The sequence below is a fragment of the Sycon ciliatum genome, chromosome 2, assembly GCF_964019385.1.
Source record: "Sycon ciliatum chromosome 2, ocSycCili1.1, whole genome shotgun sequence".
NCBI lineage: Eukaryota > Metazoa > Porifera > Calcarea > Leucosolenida > Sycettidae > Sycon > Sycon ciliatum.
In genome coordinates this window covers 37,799,192-37,818,658 of record NC_088644.1, presented here as the reverse complement: position 1 = coordinate 37,818,658, position 19,467 = coordinate 37,799,192, and the positions used below count along the sequence as shown (strand labels likewise).

The window sequence follows — 19,467 nt, the reverse complement described above, 5'->3', positions numbered from 1 at the left end:
CCAACCTGCTTGACCAGGATGATGGCCTGAGACACACATGCATGCCTGGATCATGCATGCCTGGATCAGGCCATCATCCTGGATCATGCATGCCTGGATCATGCATGCCTGGATCATGCATGCCTGGATCATGCATGCCTGGATCATGCAGGTAGTACTGTGCTGGCTGTCATTGTCAAGTCCTGATTCTCCATACTGAACACCTCACCCAGCCACTGCAGCAGCTGCTTCAGAACAGGGCATGTAAAGAATGGAAGCACTGACATTGGCGTCTACAGGAATTAGCACGGCTTTTATGCGCGACATTACGGCAGCTACAATACTTTTTTAAAAGAAAAGTAGTAACTTGTTATAGATGCCTGGGTGATCTGGCACAGCCGGACCGCCACAGAGTAGTACTAGTAGGTACTGCGAATACAGAGCCACGAGGCACCATGTCCCAGTGCATGCATGCTGCAGTTGCAGACACATGTTCAAGTAGTAAAGAGTACTGTGTACTACTGGTACATGTCACACCATGGCACCCAGTTCATGGTGATGGCCATGCATGCTATCTCGATCTCCGAGTAGTACCAAGAATAGTTATGAGTCTGACATCGCGAATTGCGTTCTTAGTTGAATTGGTACGTGCTACAACTAACCTAATTATCATCCCAGATCCTGGTGATATCCTCGGTACCAGGGTGTTGTGAAAATCTTCACGGACTCCCTGGTCGGCACACTGAGTCTGTGCATTGCATATTGCATGACTGGCCAGTATACAGGAGAGCAATAGCAAATACAATGTACAGCAGTGCATCATGGTACATGCAATACAATGTACAGCAGTGCATCATGGTACATGCAGGGAATATTGTATTTTCCAGAGTACAACCCACGCCCACACCCAAGTTTTTTTGCCACAAAACACAGACATCTATTCTATTTTATCGATCATCGGAGTATAAGTCACACCTCCTTTTTTTGGGGTGAATATTGAGCGTTCAAAGTGCGGATTTTACTCCGGAAAATACGGTAATTATTTGCTCGTTACCAGGGAGTCCTGCGTTACTGAGTGGACGATTTCCTGCTCGTGACTGATAGTCTGCACTGACTTTAGATACTAGGGGCGCGTTCGAATTGTCTTCATCAACTGTTCAAACAAATTTTATAAAGAGATTAGTTGAAGTGTCCCATTAGAACGGTTTCTATCATTTTAGAGTTTTTCAGTGGAATTGTCATGGTGATGGTGAGGTCCGATCAGATCGACCATCTCCACGCACTACGTGACGTACATGTAGCTATTCCAAACTCTTCGAAACTAATCCACCTCTCCCATCGGGTGAGGTTGTGGAGTTTCGAGGAGTTTCCAGGAGCTTCTTTTTTCTGAAGAGGCCAATAAGGCCACCTCTTCAGAAAAAGGAAACTCCTCGAAAGGTCAAAGAGTGACAATTCGAACGCGCCCTTGATCTACATCATGGACATGACTACTAGCACATACTTATTAGCAGTTACGTAGTTCTACGCCATTATTATCATGATAAGATTATTGTAGACCTACTGCAGTACTGGTTCTCACCGGTTGTTCAATGGTTATGTTGAGGACCTGGTCCTGGATCGTGTAGCGCATGCCATTCCACTGTTGGGTTGGTAGTGATGTCGTTTGGTAGAGATGCATCGTATTGATTAGTTATGTCTGCGACTTCATACTCGACTCAGCAGATCAGACGAGTCGACTGTGTACTGATCCTTGAGCCCTGCGTTTGCTCAGCTGCAGTCGGAGTGCAGAGTGGAATGAGAGGAACTTGAGCTGCAACTTGAAAGTCAAGCGGTTTGCTTTGTCCGAACGGAGCGAAGAGCTTGGGCGATGATTATCTGAAGTGCTCCTATCGCTTTGCGTCCCTGCTGCAGACTGCTACTGCCAAGCACAAGTCAGCCCTACATTACCACAATCTGCATGCTGTCAAACCACAGCCACGAGAATGTTGACCGAGCCTAGCCCAGGCCAAGGTTCGGATCGGAGGCTTTGTGTACCTGGTGTACGCCGCCGGTTACCGCCAATGCCGGTTTGCACAAGCAACGGCACGGATGGTCTAGCTGCAGCGGTTCAACCAAGAACGTGATATGTACTGGTCTTGTGAAGTGTCCGCGTACCACGAGGCATGCACTTGGCCAACGTGGCCTCGGACAACAACCAGTACGCATTACAACGCTAGTCGCACTGAGTTGGTGGAGTGGTGTTGCCGAGTGGCGAGGAATACATTGCTACTGCTTGCCACGAATTTCGTAACGCTGCGAATCGATTTACGGGGCTTGTGTGTAACCAGTCGTTTTCGGACGAGAAGGTTTCGACCGACTACGTCGGGAATTATTGCATCATTGCCATCAAGTCAGGCTTTGGTACTCAATTGGCTGACGAACGGTATTCGCTTTCGTCGCCGGACGAGGTACTTCCGCGGTAAAGGAGCAAAGCAGAAAACTGAGACCACGCGGTTCGAGGTGGAGCGTTGGACTCAAGCTGTTTCGGTGTCGACATCGACGGCTGTGTACCCGAATGCGGAGGAGTGCAAGGTCTCCGTCGCACACCGACAGTTGAGCAGGCTGGCTGCAAGTGCAACAGTGCAAGTCTGGGGACTGACCTCCGCACGGGACGCTGTACTTCAGCTGTGATGCGGTTGGCATCATCACGCTTGGCGAATCATCGGGTGGGCCCCAGTTGGATAATACCATCCTCTTGTTAGCAATCATCGATCTGCCGCTCAGTGAAGCTCGCCACCATGGCCAGTACTCCACCAACGCTACAATACCTCCTACTGCCAACACTCCTGCTGTGCGTATGTTTCTGTGAACTGGTGCATGCTGGTGCTAAGGACTATAAACCCTTCAACAATGAGGTGGCTGATGAATCTAGGTTACTGCATAATGCTAAGGAAAAATCATTCAGCAAGTTTGGGGAGGTGGAGCATCCTCCTTTTGACCCACACTGGGAGAACATCATCCACAGGAATGTCCACTGGCCCTGCCAACATGCCATGGACGTGATGCAGAGTTTCTCCGTCCTGCGACTTCAAGATTATGAGCGCAAGTTGTACGGGACGCCGCGCAAGCGCTATCACACGCGCCCCGGCACGCGTGCAGGATCCGATAACGGGACGGCGCCGACACTGTGGCTATGGACGTACCCGAACGGCAGCCGGTTTACCGGAGTCCTGCCCTCGCCGGCGAAGAAAAGAGGTCCCCACCACAGCCGCTCTGGACACCACGGCAAATATCATAAAGGCCGTGGCAGCCCATATTATTCCCAGTCATCATCCTCCTCGTCGTCTTCATCGGACGAGAATGGTAAATCATCATGGCGACATTACTATGACGACATAAGAAACGATGGGAGCCCGTCCTACGAGGAGACGACGCAGCGCCCGCCAGCTGAAGACGACAATTCAAGTTCTATTGATAATGGTGAAGACGATGACAATGCCACAACTGCTTTGCCCCAGGTTGTGGGTTCCACCGTGTCTGTGGTCAACAGCACTGCACCGCAGGGCACAGTGTCGACTGTGTCGCTGATCTCCAGGCAGCGACGGTCCGCCGACGAAGACCTGGAGACATGTCTGTCGACGACCATGGACCTTCACGTAGTCAATGTGCATGCAAGCGCTGGCGCGGCAACACTACTGGTGGCAGGGGAAAGGTTCGACTTGGCCTACGCTACGTCAGCTAATCCCACGGTCCAGTTGAAGGCAACCGACACATACACTGTCATTCACAATAGTGGTGAGTAGCTGATCAGCATTTCGTCTAGGCATCCAACAAGTACTGTATTAAATTACAAGTAAAATAAAATAAATTTCACGGGCTCGCGTACAGGGAGGGGCAAGAACCGCCTTTCCGCTTCCCTGGGACGCCACCACCCCATGATGAGGGGCTGTTAAACTGTATTATTATTATTATCAGTATTATTAGAGCACTGCCGCGTTCAAGTCGGTGGATCCATTAGGTCCACCCACAGGTCTGCTCGTGCCGGATAGATTAAAGTACTTAGGGGGATAATGATTTGATGATGTTGAGCTACGTGATAAAGAATAGTTTCCAAAAAGTTACACTCGGTGTGACACGGGTAAAGACTGCACGCAAGGCAGTGACTAAATAGTCATGCAGGTGGAAGTAACACTGAACAGTGCTGTGCATGTAGTAATTCCGTTTATTCGTTAAACTCTATAGCATGAAATTTTAGGTGTATAAGAACTTTGGGGTCAGGGACCTGCCAGGTTTCGGGTGTAATGTAGAATTAGGTGACCAGGATTCCATTCACATGCAGTGCATAGTCTAGTGCCTTCTAGATGTAATCTATATTTTTAGGTGAGTGGTTTCTGTACCGAATTAAAGTTACACCAAAAAGTAACGTCTTGTACATGCCAAAATTGCCAAATATGCCCTAAGTAAATAGTTGAATTTGTCAGATCAATATAACACCCAACAAAAGCGTAGGCCGAGCAATCTCTCCAGCAACATTGGTCACCGGGGCTGCACACTGGCATTTTCAAGTTCCTGGTTCTCGGCGATGATTTCGGTCGTAATCTGCAGAATATGCGAAAATATGCTCATATCCTTAGCATGCACTCAATATGCGAACCGTGCACGGGCTAACCAAATATTAGGACACATGCCTAAGCATATTTGGCATATTGAGCATATTTGGTCGTTGCTTAATTTCATCTTATTCCAATCCTTGAACTTCTCCAAAGTAGAAGAAAGCTGAAATCTGACCCCCAACCGTACGGGCGAGAAGGGTCAGAGACCTCTCCTTTCGCTGTGATGAAATAAAACGGATGGTGCTTCTCCTTTGTCCCCCCCCCCCATCCCAGTGTGCTGTGTGTATGTGAATTATTCTCCTGCGGTGACGTTCGCTTTAGATATGCATAGAGCGACACACAGACACACAGACACACAGGCATGCAAACAAACTCATACATGCACGCACACACGCACACACGTACGCTGGAAATCCAAAAACTTCAATCTTGTGTTTGTAAGGCTATTCACCTCTGCTTCTAAGACTTTTTTTAAAGTCACAATAACAGGACACTCCTGAAACTACAATAGAGAAAGTTTGACGCTAAATTTAAATATGACATATTGAAATTTAGTGGCAAACTTTTTTGTATGCTTTGCAACAGAGTCACTGTGCAGTACTTTGCCTCATACACACTAAACCCTTACGTTCTCAGACACACCCATGCAAGTATGCATGACATTCCTTAGGAGCATATATTCTCCACCATTAGTTGTTGATCTTGCAACTGCTAACTAGCATGTGTCTCACTTTTATATGTAAATCTTTGCTGTCTATATGCCGGGATGTGTGCTTCTAGGTCGAATTGAGTATCCGCTGTCCAATGAGCACTATGGGTTACCATGCAACGGCGATCTGTACATCGCCACTAGCCGCGTGCAGAGCACGACCAATGTTCTGCACGCCGAGGTAGCTCTGTTCTACCCGCAGCCCGTCAAGCAGCTGCAGGAGGCACAGAACGCGACGATATTCGTCTACAACGCGCTGGAGATGATTGGTCTTCCGGCAACTGTGGGTGAGTTGGTTTGAAAATACCGGAGTGTCTTGTATTAAAGCCTATCTCGAATAGAAGCCTGTTTTGAATAGAAACCTGATTTTCAAGATACACTGTCGGCACATAAGCCTGGTTTCAGTGTTAAAACACATAGAAATACCTGGATTGAATAGAAGCCTTATGTAAATATAAGCCTAGCCCTGACATCTGCTTCTACAGGAATAAGCCCGGCTTTAGTACGCGATTTTACGGTACATTTGCTCCACCAGTGACATACTAACCTACCGTTCGCATCTGCCATCTTCCAGTATGGTGTGTCGCTGGTTCCTTGTATGATATATTTTTCCCCCGTGTCCATTAGGACCAGGGTGTGAAGTTTTTCCCCGCTTTCACAAGCCGTTGAGGGTCAGAGCAACTATCCTTCATGCCCCCTTTGTATGTGTGTGTGTGTGTGTGTATGTGTGTGTGTGTGTGTGTGTGTGTGTGTGTGTGTGATCTCTCTCTCTCTCTCTCTCTCTCTCTCTCTCTCTCTCTCTCTCTCTCTCTCTCTCTCTCTCTCTCTCTCTCTCTCTCTCTCTCTCTCTCTCTCTCTCTCTCTCTCTCTCTCTCTCTCTCTCTCTCTCTCTCTCTCTCTCTCTCTCTCTCTCTCTCTCTCTCTCTCTCTCCCTTCTCTCTTCCTCTTTCTCCACTGGCAGATAATTGCATATCCAAGATTTGCTACTCTACCACACTGGCTCTGAAATACCGTCCTCGATGTGTGCATTGTCCAGCAGTGCTTGCACATGTATGCAATATGTTTCACGTCAGGCATGGAGAGACACAGAGAGAGAGAAAGAGAGAGATATATATATATATAGATAGATGAGAGAGAGGGGGGGGGGGGGGTAGCATCTCACATAATGATATAGTTATGTGTGTTGTGTGCATTTGTGTGTGTGTGTGTGTTTGTGTATGTGTGTGTGTGTCTGTGTGTACTCTCATGTGCAGACGTACTGTTCTTCAGCAGTCACAAGGCGGCCCATCTGATGCCGGCATTGTTCCGTGTGTCGGCCAACATGGATTTGAACAGCGGCACTGACGCCATTCTTCCTGTCGGTACATACACTATCAAGGTATGTAGATTTCTTTTGAGAGGTTGGTCCCTTTCTTAGTTGACCCACTCCTGATCGATCAGGGCATCATAGGGAAATACCATTACATTTTGTAATGTGAGATCTGACTAGTCCTGAACAATATGATGCAACATTGTTGCATGACTTCTTGAAGAAGAGAACATATTTCCTTGTCCTGGCCCTGATTGCCTGACTGTGGGTGGTCCATTGTAATGTCATGCTGATCATACGTTGTACGGACTGAGGTGCGCCAGTGACGCATCATTGAAACTGTCATGTTGACCATGCATAAAAAATAAAAAATAAAATTAATATTGAACATGAACTATAGCCTCCACACGTCCAATGTAGATGTGTGGATCTTTGCCTTCTGTGTGTGTGTATTGAAAACAGGTTGTGCGTCACAACAGCGTTCTGACGCACTGTCGCTTCGTTCGAGTGAATTCGCTGTTGCCGGAGGTGAGCATACAGGTCCGGGCTGGTATGCACTACTTCATCACCCTGCACGGCAAGGTCGACATCAGAGCCTATGGGGTTCGCGGCAACGACTCGTCTGTGCGCGTGCCCGTCTACCCGTCGGGATTGGTGACCAACCGGCCAGCCGACATCCGGCAGAAGCTGTGGACTAGTGCCAAGGTATTCATCATCAACGCATTCCGCAGCACGCGGCCTATCCTATTGAGGCTGGTCAGAAAGGACTTCAGGGTGAAGCTAAACTACAGCGAGGTCAAATTGTTTGAAAACGTTACAATAGAGGAAGGGGATTGCTTCATCCTTCTGAACAGGAAGGACAAATACAACCCTCGCGGTAAGGACAGTTTCTTGTTGCACTGTTTGATCTTTGGTGTCGGCTGTGATGGCAGGCTTCACGCGGCCTTTGTTTCTCTTCTTTGTCCCTACTTGTTTGCAGATCAGCCGCCAAATCTTTATGAATTGTCACATGGCATGCTGCGTGCATGGACGGGCTGAAGACATGAGCTTTTGCAGAGAAATTACCCCCCCCCCCCTTCCCGTTCATGATCCTGGATATGCCCCTGCTCCTGCTCCCCGCAGTGCAAAGTCAAAACTAAGTTTTTTTGGTGACTGGTGTAATAACGGTACAGAGACAGGAAATGCTTGTGTGGACGCCGAGTTTCACGTTCACATCATCATCATCTGGCAACTTGTACTTGCGTCCTAACAATGCCTGGACAAGTTGCATGTACGCAAAAACCTCTTTTAGGGGCAAACAAAACACAATTTGCAATTTATGGTGGAGTAGAACACAATTCAAGCACTGAAAACAATTGCATGAAGGGAAGAATGTGATAAGTAAATTGCAACCCTACTCAAATACAGCAAAATTCAATCCTGGACAAGTTGCCATTATTTGGTTTCCTTACGGTGCAAGTCTGCAATGCAGCAGTTTGTCACCGGACTGTTATGCGTTCGCTCAAACTTAGATGCGTATAGTGCAGTACGTCAGCCCGTGCTGCGCCTTGCTGCAAATTGGCAATGAATGCTGTCAGCTTAGACGAGGTAGTCCAAGCCTTCAAGGGTCCACACATACATGCACGCTGGTCAGAGCTTTTGTGCTGACATCTTCGGTTTTCTCCACGCTTTGTTGCTTGGTCGTTGGTGTCCAGGTAAAGTGCGTGATCTGGTGTACAACAAGGTCCCGGCAAATGATGCAGAATGCTTCATTGTCGCCGATCATAAGGCTGTCGGCCATTCCAGTGGCTCCAGCAGTCTGGATATCTTCTTTCATTGCTTTGACACGACCGCTGTACTGCCAGCTCCTAGGTACGCTGAGGTCGTCATCTACCACGCCCTGCATGGGCTGAAGTGTGATTTTGTAGGTAAGTCTAAGCACCTATCTTTGATCCTCCTCTCCTCCATGTCCTCTCAGCTGATACATTACTACCCTCGGTAGCCATTACCCACGCCAAAATGCCAAACAACGAAGGGGTTACAGAGGAGGAGAGACTCACGGTTGGGTTACGGAGGAGGAGAAGCTGTTGGGTTATGGAGGAGGAGAGACTGTTGGGTTACGGAGGAGGTGGGATTGTTGCATTATTGAACAGCCGAATGGCACCGCTCCCAATATTATTGATAGTCTGAGCACCTTTTAAAAGATTTGAATAACAGACTCTTTTGCTCACTCAACTGCCCTTTTCATATTATAGCCGCCGATTACACGAGTTACTGGGTTTGGATCTTCATAGTGGGGTGTTACAACTCAGCCCATTGGAAATGTCCACCATAGTTTACAAGCGATACATTAGCCCTGGTGACCTACTTTACAGGGCATACCTGGGTACTTCTCCAAAAGAAGTAGTAACTTGAAGTAGCAAGTGTCGGTGGTGTCACAAATATTGCTGGACTTTCCCCATGTCGACCGTACAAATGCAGACAATAAAAGTTAAAACTAATGTGTACGTACTTGTGCATGTATACGTGTATGCTCCCAGATTATCATGCATATGCTTTGATACGTTCAAGAGCATGGTGTTTGCTGGAAAGGATGTAACTCCTGGATCTGGGGCTAGTGGGTCCTACCGGGGTGTGAAGGCAACATTCTACATCTCCCGATGGCTTATTAGGAATTCCCCACCTTTCTTTTCACACTGTCCAGATGTAATTCTAAAGCGGAAGAGCCTGACAGGTGATGGTGGTGATGACGATGATGAAAACACAGCACTCTATACGATAGCTTCAGACCTGGCTGTTGGTCACGGACAGACAAGACTCATCGAGGCCGGGCTCTACCAAGTCAGGGTAAGTTTTGTTGTGTGCATGGCTGGCTGGAACACCAGTGTTGTTGTTGTTGTTGTTGTTGTTGTTGTTGTTGTTGTTGTTGTTGTTGTTGTTGTTGTTGTTGTTGTTGTTGTTGTTGTTGTTGTTGTTGTTGTTGTTGTTGTTGTTGTTGTTGTTGTTGTTGTTGTTGTTGTTGTTGTTGTTGTTGTTGTTGTTGTTGTTGTTGTTGTTGTTGTTGTTGTTGTTGTTGTTGTTGTTGTTGTTGTTGTTGTTGTTGTTGTTGTTGTTGTTGTTGTTGTTGTTGTTGTTGTTGTTGTTGTTGTTGTTGTTGTTGTTGTTGTTGTTGTTGTTGTTGTTGTTGTTGTTGTTGTTGTTGTTGTTGTTGTTGTTGTTGTTGTTGTTGTTGTTGTTGTTGTTGTTGTAGTTGTAGTTGTTGCTGCTGCTGCACCAGCAGCAGCAGCAGCAGCAGCAGCAGCAGCAGCAGCAGCAGTAGTAGTAGTAGTAGTAGTTGTTGTTGGTGGTGGTGGTGTTGTTGTTGTTGCTGTTGCTGCTGCTGCTGCGGTTGCTGCAGCTGCTGGTGCTGCTGCTGTTGGTGCTGCTGCTGCTGTTATCGTCACTGCCATACCTACTTCTGGTTTTTGCTGTAGCTGTGTTGTCTTGGTTTTACACGAGTGCCCTTCATGCTACAATAGAACTTGTTGCTTTGGAGTACAGTTGACATTGTGAATAGCAGCCTTGGGTATAACTTTTTATCAACACTGAACAGTTTCGAATAACGACACAATGTTCAGACCTACTGACCATTTGACTGCATGCTTTCGATCTCAAGACTAACGACAACTCGCGAATAACGAGACTCTCCTTACGTTCGATGGAGGGTCGGTATTCGCAAGGTCAGACTATATGCGCGTATTTTTTGAGCTGGACATGAAAATTAATTCATTCCGTATGCATTTGGCCATCTTGTGCGTGTATTTGTAGGTTTTCGAGAGTGACACTGTGCATACGCTGGAGGAGTACGACACTGCAAGGACCCCTATCAACGCCGAGGTCTACCTGGAATCACAGACAACGTACTACGGTTCTATCCAAGGCATTGCTCACAGCAACATGACGGCGTTCTACCCGCCTACGCTGATCGTGTTTCCGCGCCACCAGCCGCCGGTCGTGCAGAGCCCAGCGACAGAGCGCGTCGTCACGTCTACCGCCAGCACACTGACAGCACTTCACAATCTTACACCCGTCACGGGCTTAGCCGCTTTACTTGCCTTCGTATCACTATAGCCGCGTTTCTGTGCGGAAAGGAGGCTTTACAGTTGAGACAGTCATGTCGGAGAACCTCTATACTGTTACAGGATCCATTCTATAACGGCACACATACATTGTACACTGTTGCTGGTGTTAGGTTATATCTGTAAAAGTATACTTCCCTACTAAGTCCTGTATATACGCGGCTGTAGTTTTGCAAGTTACGTTCTTACTACGCAGCACGTCACCCGTTCTTACCCTGTGAGTAGTTGGTGTTCCTCCCGGTATAGGTTTCAGCGGAGGCTTGACTTTGAGTGACTTGAAATCTATCTAGCACTACATCTATTTTTGCGCTATGTTTAGGACTATTATTTTATGACCGGTGGCGGGGGAAACTTTCAGTGCTACCGGCCAAGGCTAGTATATATAGGTGGAACTATTGCATTGTGCAGCAATTGCTCACGGTATACAGAGGACAGATATAAGTGAACTGCAATTATGGCAGTGGCGTCTTTTTTTTAAACATTTCTCTTCTTTCTATACGCTTCCAGTGGATATGGTATCGGACTCCCCCAGTATTTGTATTGTTTCGGCTGACTGAATACATGTTGCCGTTTTCTTCAAACTTCATGAAATGTCCTTCTTTTTGAGTTTGAGATCAAGATGACGCTGCGCCCATGTGACATAAAAGCACGATAATACATACTTTATATACGATGTAGTCTTGTAGTGCGAGTCCCATAGAAAACGATGCAGGTGAACAATCTCACTTTAGTCTTGCAAATGCAAGTACGTTTTTAGTTGGTTGCATCTGATCATGATCATGATTATTGTCACCTTGTGACTGTGCTGATGCTGTGTTTATTACCGGCATCAATCAGGACCTAAGGCACTGTTTCACGGAAAATCTTTATCCAGCCAGTTTGGACATTGATGGACGAGGTCCGACTGTTGGAGGCGTCCGGAAGTCCCAACCGCACCTCCTCGAGCTCCGTGTGATTTTACCGGCAAAAGGCTGAGTCGAACCGGAAAATCTGCCTTGTCCTGCAGACGACCCGTTGTGGAGACGCGAACGTCGTGTCCCATGGGTATGGACGTACCTGATGGACCGTGCCATGGTTCAGGCGCTAGCCGCTAGGCCAGGATTATTGGGTACCGGTAGAAGTGGGCATCCATGATCCAGGACAAGCACACGCGTTGCAAAATAAAGCAGGTAGAGCTACTACTAGTACTAGAGTAGAGGCCTAGCCTATGTCCATGATGACGGTCGGCCATGCCATGCGGCTCTACGGTTTGTTCAGTGGTCGTCCGGTCAGTGGCCGCCGGTCAGTCAGTCACGCGTGATCGAGTACCGCGAGACTTTTTCAAGTTTTTGTCTACAAAAGTCATGCACATGCACAATCATGATGTAGCTCGTAGATCTACTCGTACATGTACATGACTTTGTGTTTTAGTAGATCTTCACTCTACAGTTCGCGCTGTGATCAGTTTCACAGTCTAGTCGCGAATGCGGAGTAGACTACCAGTAAACAGCTGTGACCAGATCACAAACTGACGAAGTGATAAAGCAGTCCGTTCATTTTGCAAATTTCAGTTCACGTCGTTGGTTTATGCTTTCTCTCTCTCGCTGCCTTTCTCCATCTCTCTGCTGTCGCGACGATGAATAGTGACGAGAATCTGCGTAGAGACTTTGACAGTCTCTACCTAAGAGCGCGCTCGTTGGGTCTAACTGCTGAGGAAATTTGTCAAATACGGAACGTTCAGAATATCGATGAGTGGAAAAGAAGCAAATGGCGAGTTGCGCTCTATCTGAGTTTTGCCATGCTTGTAGCAGCAGTAGCGGTTGGTATCAAGGCAGCAACGAACACCGACGCACGCTGGTTTGCGCTAAGGATGGGATACGGTCAGGAGGACCAGTGCCTCGTGGAAAACTACGAACCAATCGCGGACGCAATGCGCCCTGTCGTTGACTGTGGCATATGCCGGGACGTATCCAGTGTGGACAGGGTGACCAACCTAACCCATGAAGTTTTTATGCAGAAGTATGCGTTCACTGGTCGGCCTGTCGTCGTCACGGACGGCATGAACGGCTGGACCGCCCCAGAAAAGTTCAGCTTCACCTTCTTCAAGACGCTCTACAAACCTGACAGTCCAAACGTGGTGGGGGAGGGTGGAGATGAATGCCAGTTCTTCCCCTACCGCACCAGCTTCGAAACGCTCGGGGAGGTTTTCAAGATGCCAAAGGAGATGAGAGATGGTGTCACGGGCAAACCTTGGTACATTGGCTGGTAAGTGGGGCTATCAACAGTACAAGTGGGTGTAGCATCTCCAGGCCAGGAGATACATGGTTGTCATGTTCCATCTTTGCCAGGAAAAATGCTCTCCATTCCTCTCATGTTTGTGGCGAACTGTTGCTTATGCAGTTGAGCTCCCTATGAAGTCAAGGAACAAAAATGTCACCGCTGAATACTTCAGATTTTTAGCATTCCAGATTGTGGAAATTTTGACTAAAATTGGCTTGAGAGTCGAACCTGTAGTCGAAGATTCACAATGTTTGAATGAAAACAGCTGAAAAGCCGAAAAATATTTTTGTCGTCTGTGTGTAGATGTACATGTATGCTTCAACCATCTGACTGGCACGTGCACGCAGTGACACACCACTTCCACTGCCACTATTTTATGTGCGATATCATGACTAAATCTTGTCTTGGTCCTTTTTGGAAATGCGGAATGCTAAAGACTTGAGCATAGACTGTCATGGTGCAGCTTAGACTGCACGGGGATCATGGCTACATGTATATCAACTACTACAGTAAAACCTGTAACGAAAGACCAGCCTGGTACTACAGACCACTTCGCCTGGCACGGGCGGTCTCACATTCATTATAATGGTTGTGGGGTGCAAACCTCTAACTAAGGACCACCTGCCACTAAGGACCGCTTTCTCTAGCCCCAAGGGGTGGTCGTTAGTCACAGGCTCTACTGTACATGGCTAATGCACAGGATTGGAGGAACCTGTGAACAAGTGGATGAATACTTGTGCAGCCTAAGATGATAGCCCGTTCTTCATTGTGTCATATGGATCCAAAACAGTGTTATTGGCGCAAACACAATCACGTTCAGAAGAGTGTTGCAAAGGCATTACATTATAATGATTATGAGATTCTTTCTATGGGATTACGTAATCACATGAGATGTTTTGTGTGGACTGTGGAGTGGCTAAGCAGGGGTGAGGGCCTAGGGAGGTTCCCAGATCATGTATCCACAAGCACTTCTGGCAAAGATGCTTCTACATCATACATGTGACTGGCGGGTGGGCAGATGACTAGCAGTGCATATCCTGGACTAGTCTAGAGCTCTGTATGAGCTAAGTAACTTACTTCATGTACTGCACATGACATTGTGCAGCACTTATGAAGACTGGTGTCTCCTTGCGGGCCCATCTTTGAAGTGGACTAAAAGTGCCCCCAGCATTGCGTTATGTAACTCTGGACAGTCTGGGCAGTCTGGCCGAATATGCAGCGTAACTGTTGTGGGTTATTTGTAAGACATGAACACTTGTTGCTAGAGTGTAGAGTGTGGCAACTGCAGGTCTCCTCCTGCTGCTGCTGCTGCTGCTGTTGCTGGGGAAACACTGTGACAGAGCTGGCAGGCACTGGAGTACTCTCACTGCCCATACATGTACACATGTACATGACATTGGGTATTTTTGGCAGCATGCTGCCCAAAATTGGATTACCATGAAGGGCTTCCACTGGTGAGCACTTGGCTGGGAAATGGCAGGGCTGCAGCACTCTGCTTCCTGTGTCATTGTACAGAGGCTGCTCAGCTCAGGCACTGGCCATGAACAGATCAGTACTTTGAGGCCAACACTGTGTTTAAAATAGTATGGATTGTCCCCATTTTGTAAGATTTCAAGTTGTAAAATGATAACTCTTTTAATGTCCATACTTGTACTGTACCATACATGGCAATATACACGTGCATAGTCACTCATCCTAACTAAGCAAGGAAATGCAAGACATTGCTCAGTCAACCACATTAAAATGCTGCTCAGGCTGCCCTCAGCTGCGAGGCAGACAGGAACAGCATTCCTCATGCTCAATCTATTTGGCCTGGCCTTGATACTGTACTCGCAAGACTAACGTTAGCCCCAGGGGCACTATTTTTCCAAAGTCCATCACAAGCGGAGCACTACTGCTATTACACCATCCAGTATAAGCAGAAAAGCGAATGAGAAAGGTGTTTTTGTTAACGGTATCAGTAGGCGTACATTGTAAATACTGGTGAAATAGAATGGAAGCTTCAACCAGAACTGCATTTTTACTCAACGGCGTTGTGATAACTTTGCAACATGTACATTGTGGGCACAAGTATTAGTTATGCGATCGAGTCCACCGACTAAACCAGATTTTGAACAGTGTTCATGTTACAAATTTTTCCCTTGGCTCACCACCTGAGTTCTTGGTTGTGATAACCTTAGTGTTATGAGAGCAGGATAGTGACCCTGATCCTACTATTCCTCTGTTGTGTTGTTGTTGTGTTGTGTTGTTGTCTTGCTTGTTGAATGCAGGAGTAACTGTGACCCCGCCGTGGGTAACGTCCTGCGAAAACATTACAAGAAGCCGTACTTCCTACCTGAGGATGTGGAGTCCAGCAAGACGGACTGGATATTCATGGGAAGTCCCAACTACGGAGCTCATATGCATGTAAGTTACGGTCAATAGTATCGCAAGTAGGATCACAGTACTATCACATGTCGTACACCATTAACTCATGATGAGAAATCAAAGTTCTTATTCTTCTCTTGTCAATTCGTTGGTATGTGGAAACTGGGCCAGTCAAAGGCGGACCAACCCAACTACTGTACCATTCCAGGCGCGTAGCACCGCCGTTGGCGGTGGTCCGGCCAGGGGGGTCCGGGGGGATCTCCCCGCGGAATTTTTTTGAAATTAGGGTGCAAAATCCTGCATTCTGGGCACTTTTGGCATTGTTTTACTATGGTGGTCGTGGTCGGGCGAAAAAGTGGTCCGGCCAAAGCCGGACCGGCCGGAGCGGCTGCTACGCCCCTGCATTTGGACCGGCTACTTGTACATCGATTATTATGACTGGCTACGTATCGTCTGCTAGAGTGACAGGTGTTCGTGATAGATATGAAGAAAAAGAGAGTTTTTATTTGTTCTTGACTACATTTAGTCTACTTTCGAATGATGGCTAGCAGGTCCTGCGACGATGACGAGAGGTGCAGATGTGTCAGCAGTGAATGTGTTCTGGGTACATGCATCCGTATCCTGTACCTTTCGTCGGAATGCTGATAATTATTGTCTTTTGATGACAAGTCCCTGCAGCATGCTGTTAGCTTTAAAATCTACAGTCAACCTTGCGAATAACGGCCCTCGATCGTGCGTGAGAAAAGTTCCGCTGTTCGCAAGTTGTCGTCATCTCTGAGGTTGAAAGTATGCAGTCGTATGATCACTAGGTCTCGAAGATGGTGTCGTTATTCGCGAGTTGTTACTACAGTAAAACCTGTAACTAAATACCACCGTGACTAGCGACCAGCCTGGTACTACCGACCACTTCACCAGGCACGGACGGTCTCACATTCAAAATGCACTGTGACTAGCGACTACCTGCTGAACGCGACTAGCGACCGCCTTTTCTTGTCCCAAAGACGACTTTTGACCCGTAACTAGCGACCGCGATGTAGGAAATCAAATGTTGCTCGAAGCTCCTTCTTGAAATTTTGCTGATTTTCCCAAGGTCCTGAAAGGCATCTTTCGATATTACAGCTGAACAAATGAACGCAGGTCATTTTGACTGTGCAGTCGATGTTGACTGCACTGCACCTGTCAAAGTTTCAAGCCCTGTGCAGAATAAACATGATAGGAAACGTCTTGGAGAGCGCATCGGACGCACTCTCTGATCGATGTTACTACTCGGAGGAGAAACGAAGACTGAGCGGCTCTGTCACCCCAGTCATACAGACGAATCGACGATGGCATCAAGGAATCCATAAACCATGCAGCACCACAAGGTCCTGATGCTGACGGATCGCGTTCAAGCAATCGAGAAGTCTGCACAACAAGGACAGTCGGTACGATTGATTGCATGAACAAATTTGAAGCCCAGCGGAAAACGAAACTTACACCGGGAGCGTTTGACTCCTGGCTTCAGAAGTAGCAGCTGAATTTGATGTGTGGAAAAATTAAACTCTTCTCTCTCTCTCTCTCTCTCTCTCTCTCTCTCTCTCTCTCTCTCTCTCTCTCTCTCTCTCTCTCTCTCTCTCTCTCTCTCTCTCTCTCTCTCTCTCTCTCTCTCTCTCTCTCTCTCTCTCTCTCTCTCTCTCTCTCTCTCTCTCTCTCTCTCTCTCTCTCTGACTCTCTCCATCTCTCCAAGTGCTGTTTTACCTATAAAATGGTATTGCGCAAGTTCTGGGGAATTGTATTGGCTGCATTTTGACATACATATCATCTAATGGGATCCATATATGGTCACGCAGTGCAAACCTCTAACTAAAGACCACCTGGTACTAAAGACTGCTTTTGCTGGAACCAAGGGGTGGTCGGTAGTCACAGGTTTTACTGTATACTCGAGGTTGACAGGACGTTTGTTTTCTCTGTGCATGTTCATTTCCTGTTTGTGTAGATTGATGCAGTGGGTAGGGTGTCATGGCAAGCCCAAGTGATAGGCACCAAAGTCTGGAAGCTGGTTCCGCCACCGGAGTGCTGGTATGAATGTCCACACCAGCACGACGTCCTGCTCAACACTGGGGATATTCGTAAGTTGCCGGTCCTCGGTCTCAGTGACCGGAATGAACTAGGTTCCGTAGCTCTTCTGGAGGGACCATAAAAAATTCGGCCTTCGTGTACATGTGGCCTTCTTATCCACGGTCCTGGAAATAACATCCCTTGTTCTTAGTTGTACAGTGTAGTGGTCTTCTGGGACGGGTGGTCGTCAGATTGGCGTGACATTGACAAGTTTAACTGCACTAAAGTATGAGTAAGTTATGCAGGGAGATCTGCTTTGCAGTGACAATATGTGTATTGCAACTCTCCTGTTGTTGGCCCTCAAAGTACAGCGTACCCCTTACAACGTCATTGAGTAGATTAGTCGTCGCTGTACAATTACGGAATTTGTTATTTGGCTTTGCCCGTTGCTTTTGGGAGTCTTTGGCGGTGGACCATGCCGAAGTCACGAAGAAAACCTGCAATATTCAGTCTGGAAAGGTGTTTGTAATTGTTGTACCATCTGTACAGCAGACCTCCCCTCCTTATCCAGGCATGTTGCCACCAGGCACACTGCCCTCCGTATCCAGGAAATTAGTAGGAAATGCCCGCAAGGCTCCAAATCGGCATACTGATTTCAAACAGGATCCTGGGAAATGCATTGTACAGTGCTGGCAACTGAAATCCGACCCTGAGCACATTCTAGCAGCCTCTATTTTCGTAGTTTTACAATCCCGTGTTGGGTCTTTGCGATGTGAGCTCAGGGGTCGAATTTCAGTTGACAGCACTGTACCTCCAACCTCTAGGTGCTGCCTCTGCCTCTGTATCATGTTTAGTAGCGTCATACACAACACACCCTTCAGAACATGCTTCAGGGATGATAATGGAAGTATGTTGGACTGTATCTTCGGTTGTTTGCTGCAGTCGTGGTGGACACGAACAAATGGTTCCACTCAACACTAATCCTGAACAACTCCCTGAGTATCACGATCGGCTCGGAATTCGAATGAACCAACAACAGTCGTCCACTGCCAAGCGAGGGGCCACTTGCGGATTGCATTTAATTCTACTGGCTACGAAGTGTAACGTTTATTACTACTTACAGATGCTGCTACACTATCCTACTCCTCACACATCTGATCTATATGTGTGCAACATCCCCTGACCCCATGCATCTCTACTCTACTACTGTATTGGCAGTGATGATGAATGATATCAGCAGTCCTGTTTCTTCTTCACTCATCATATCTTTCTTCGCATGGCCTTGAAAATCTGTTATGCCTGCAAAGAAATCCTATGTAAATAGAATGGTTATAGAGAATGCAATAATCGTTTGATTGTGTTATAAAAATAGAATCATTTTCACGTAGTATGAATGAAATTTCTCTATTTGTTTTCATAGCATATATTTTATGTTATCCTCCTGCCTCCTTGTTTAGCACAAGTGAAGAAGAAGTGGACCTATCGGTAGAATGAATGAAATTTGCAGCCGTAGAAGTAGGAAATACCATTTTGGTTTCCTGGTTGGTTAGATCAATAAAATACGGAGTGCTAATTAGTTGAGTGTGTTACAGAAATGCGTTGTATGAATAATATTATGAGAACAACAGTAATGTCTACTACAAGTGTGCAAGGGGCATCCTCGGTCAAACCCACTTATCAGTGTGTAACAAATCGAGCATAATAATATTATGATGCACCATTATTATCTGCACACCCTCCATTGTTAAAAGCATGACTCGACTAGTGATAATGTTTGCAGTAATTGATGTGATCCTGGAAATACGTTCTACTAGAGATGGCAATATGTATTTTCGGAATGCTATACTACATCTCTCCACCCTCCGGTTCCCAACGGCATTGCTGTGAAGAATTGCAAACACAATCTCACAGACAATTCAATCCTCCTCTTCCACATCCTCGCCCTTCTTCAATTTCGAAATAACCTGGAACGGCAAAGAAATAGAAGAGGCAAAAATCAAGATGTTCTCAAATTGAAGTAGAAAATAAGCATCTTTGGAGCACATATAGTTAATGTTAACACCCATACCCACGCCCGTACACACACAAAAGTAATGACAAAAGAGAAGTGTTCGCTAT

At 46.9% G+C, this 19,467-nt stretch overlaps 3 protein-coding genes across 3 annotated transcripts in view; 2 read left to right on the top strand and 1 right to left on the bottom strand.

Moving 5' to 3' along the window:
• Positions 1-1,621: 1,621 nt before the first annotated feature.
• LOC135809955 (uncharacterized) lies at positions 1,622-11,551 on the top strand. The gene is made up of 7 exons (XM_065323404.1): positions 1,622-3,753; positions 5,352-5,567; positions 6,534-6,658; positions 7,052-7,466; positions 8,284-8,496; positions 9,273-9,415; positions 10,376-11,551. Exons 1-7 carry the CDS (start codon positions 2,757-2,759, stop codon positions 10,676-10,678), a joined length of 2,412 nt encoding a protein of 803 aa, XP_065179476.1. The 5' UTR covers positions 1,622-2,756; the 3' UTR covers positions 10,679-11,551.
• A 548-nt stretch (positions 11,552-12,099) lies between these two features.
• On the top strand, positions 12,100-18,925 carry LOC135809960 (bifunctional arginine demethylase and lysyl-hydroxylase JMJD6-like). The gene is made up of 4 exons (XM_065323409.1): positions 12,100-12,930; positions 15,216-15,351; positions 17,288-17,420; positions 18,292-18,925. Exons 1-4 carry the CDS (start codon positions 12,302-12,304, stop codon positions 18,375-18,377), a joined length of 984 nt encoding a protein of 327 aa, XP_065179481.1. The 5' UTR covers positions 12,100-12,301; the 3' UTR covers positions 18,378-18,925.
• Positions 18,574-19,467, bottom strand: part of LOC135809954 (uncharacterized) — a 40,764-nt gene continuing 39,870 nt past the window's right edge. Inside the window, exon 40 of the mRNA XM_065323403.1 lies at positions 18,574-19,313. Coding sequence (XP_065179475.1) covers positions 19,266-19,313 — 48 coding nt within the window. The 3' untranslated portion in view covers positions 18,574-19,265. The remainder of the gene's footprint in view (positions 19,314-19,467) is intronic.

What these genes read in the sequence shown, in the direction of transcription:
- LOC135809955 (XM_065323404.1), top strand. Translation starts at nt 2,757, where the DNA reads ATGGCCAGTACTCCACCAACGCTACAATACCTCCTACTGCCAACACTC. An exon ending in TGGTCTTCCGGCAACTGTGG is followed by an intron (nt 5,568 to 6,533) that starts GTGAGTTGGTTT and finishes TCTCATGTGCAG; the next exon opens with ACGTACTGTTCTTCAGCAGT. An exon ending in TCGGTACATACACTATCAAG is followed by an intron (nt 6,659 to 7,051) that starts GTATGTAGATTT and finishes TATTGAAAACAG; the next exon opens with GTTGTGCGTCACAACAGCGT.
- LOC135809960 (XM_065323409.1), top strand. Translation starts at nt 12,302, where the DNA reads ATGAATAGTGACGAGAATCTGCGTAGAGACTTTGACAGTCTCTACCTA. An exon ending in AAACCTTGGTACATTGGCTG is followed by an intron (nt 12,931 to 15,215) that starts GTAAGTGGGGCT and finishes TGTTGAATGCAG; the next exon opens with GAGTAACTGTGACCCCGCCG. An exon ending in ACTACGGAGCTCATATGCAT is followed by an intron (nt 15,352 to 17,287) that starts GTAAGTTACGGT and finishes CTGTTTGTGTAG; the next exon opens with ATTGATGCAGTGGGTAGGGT.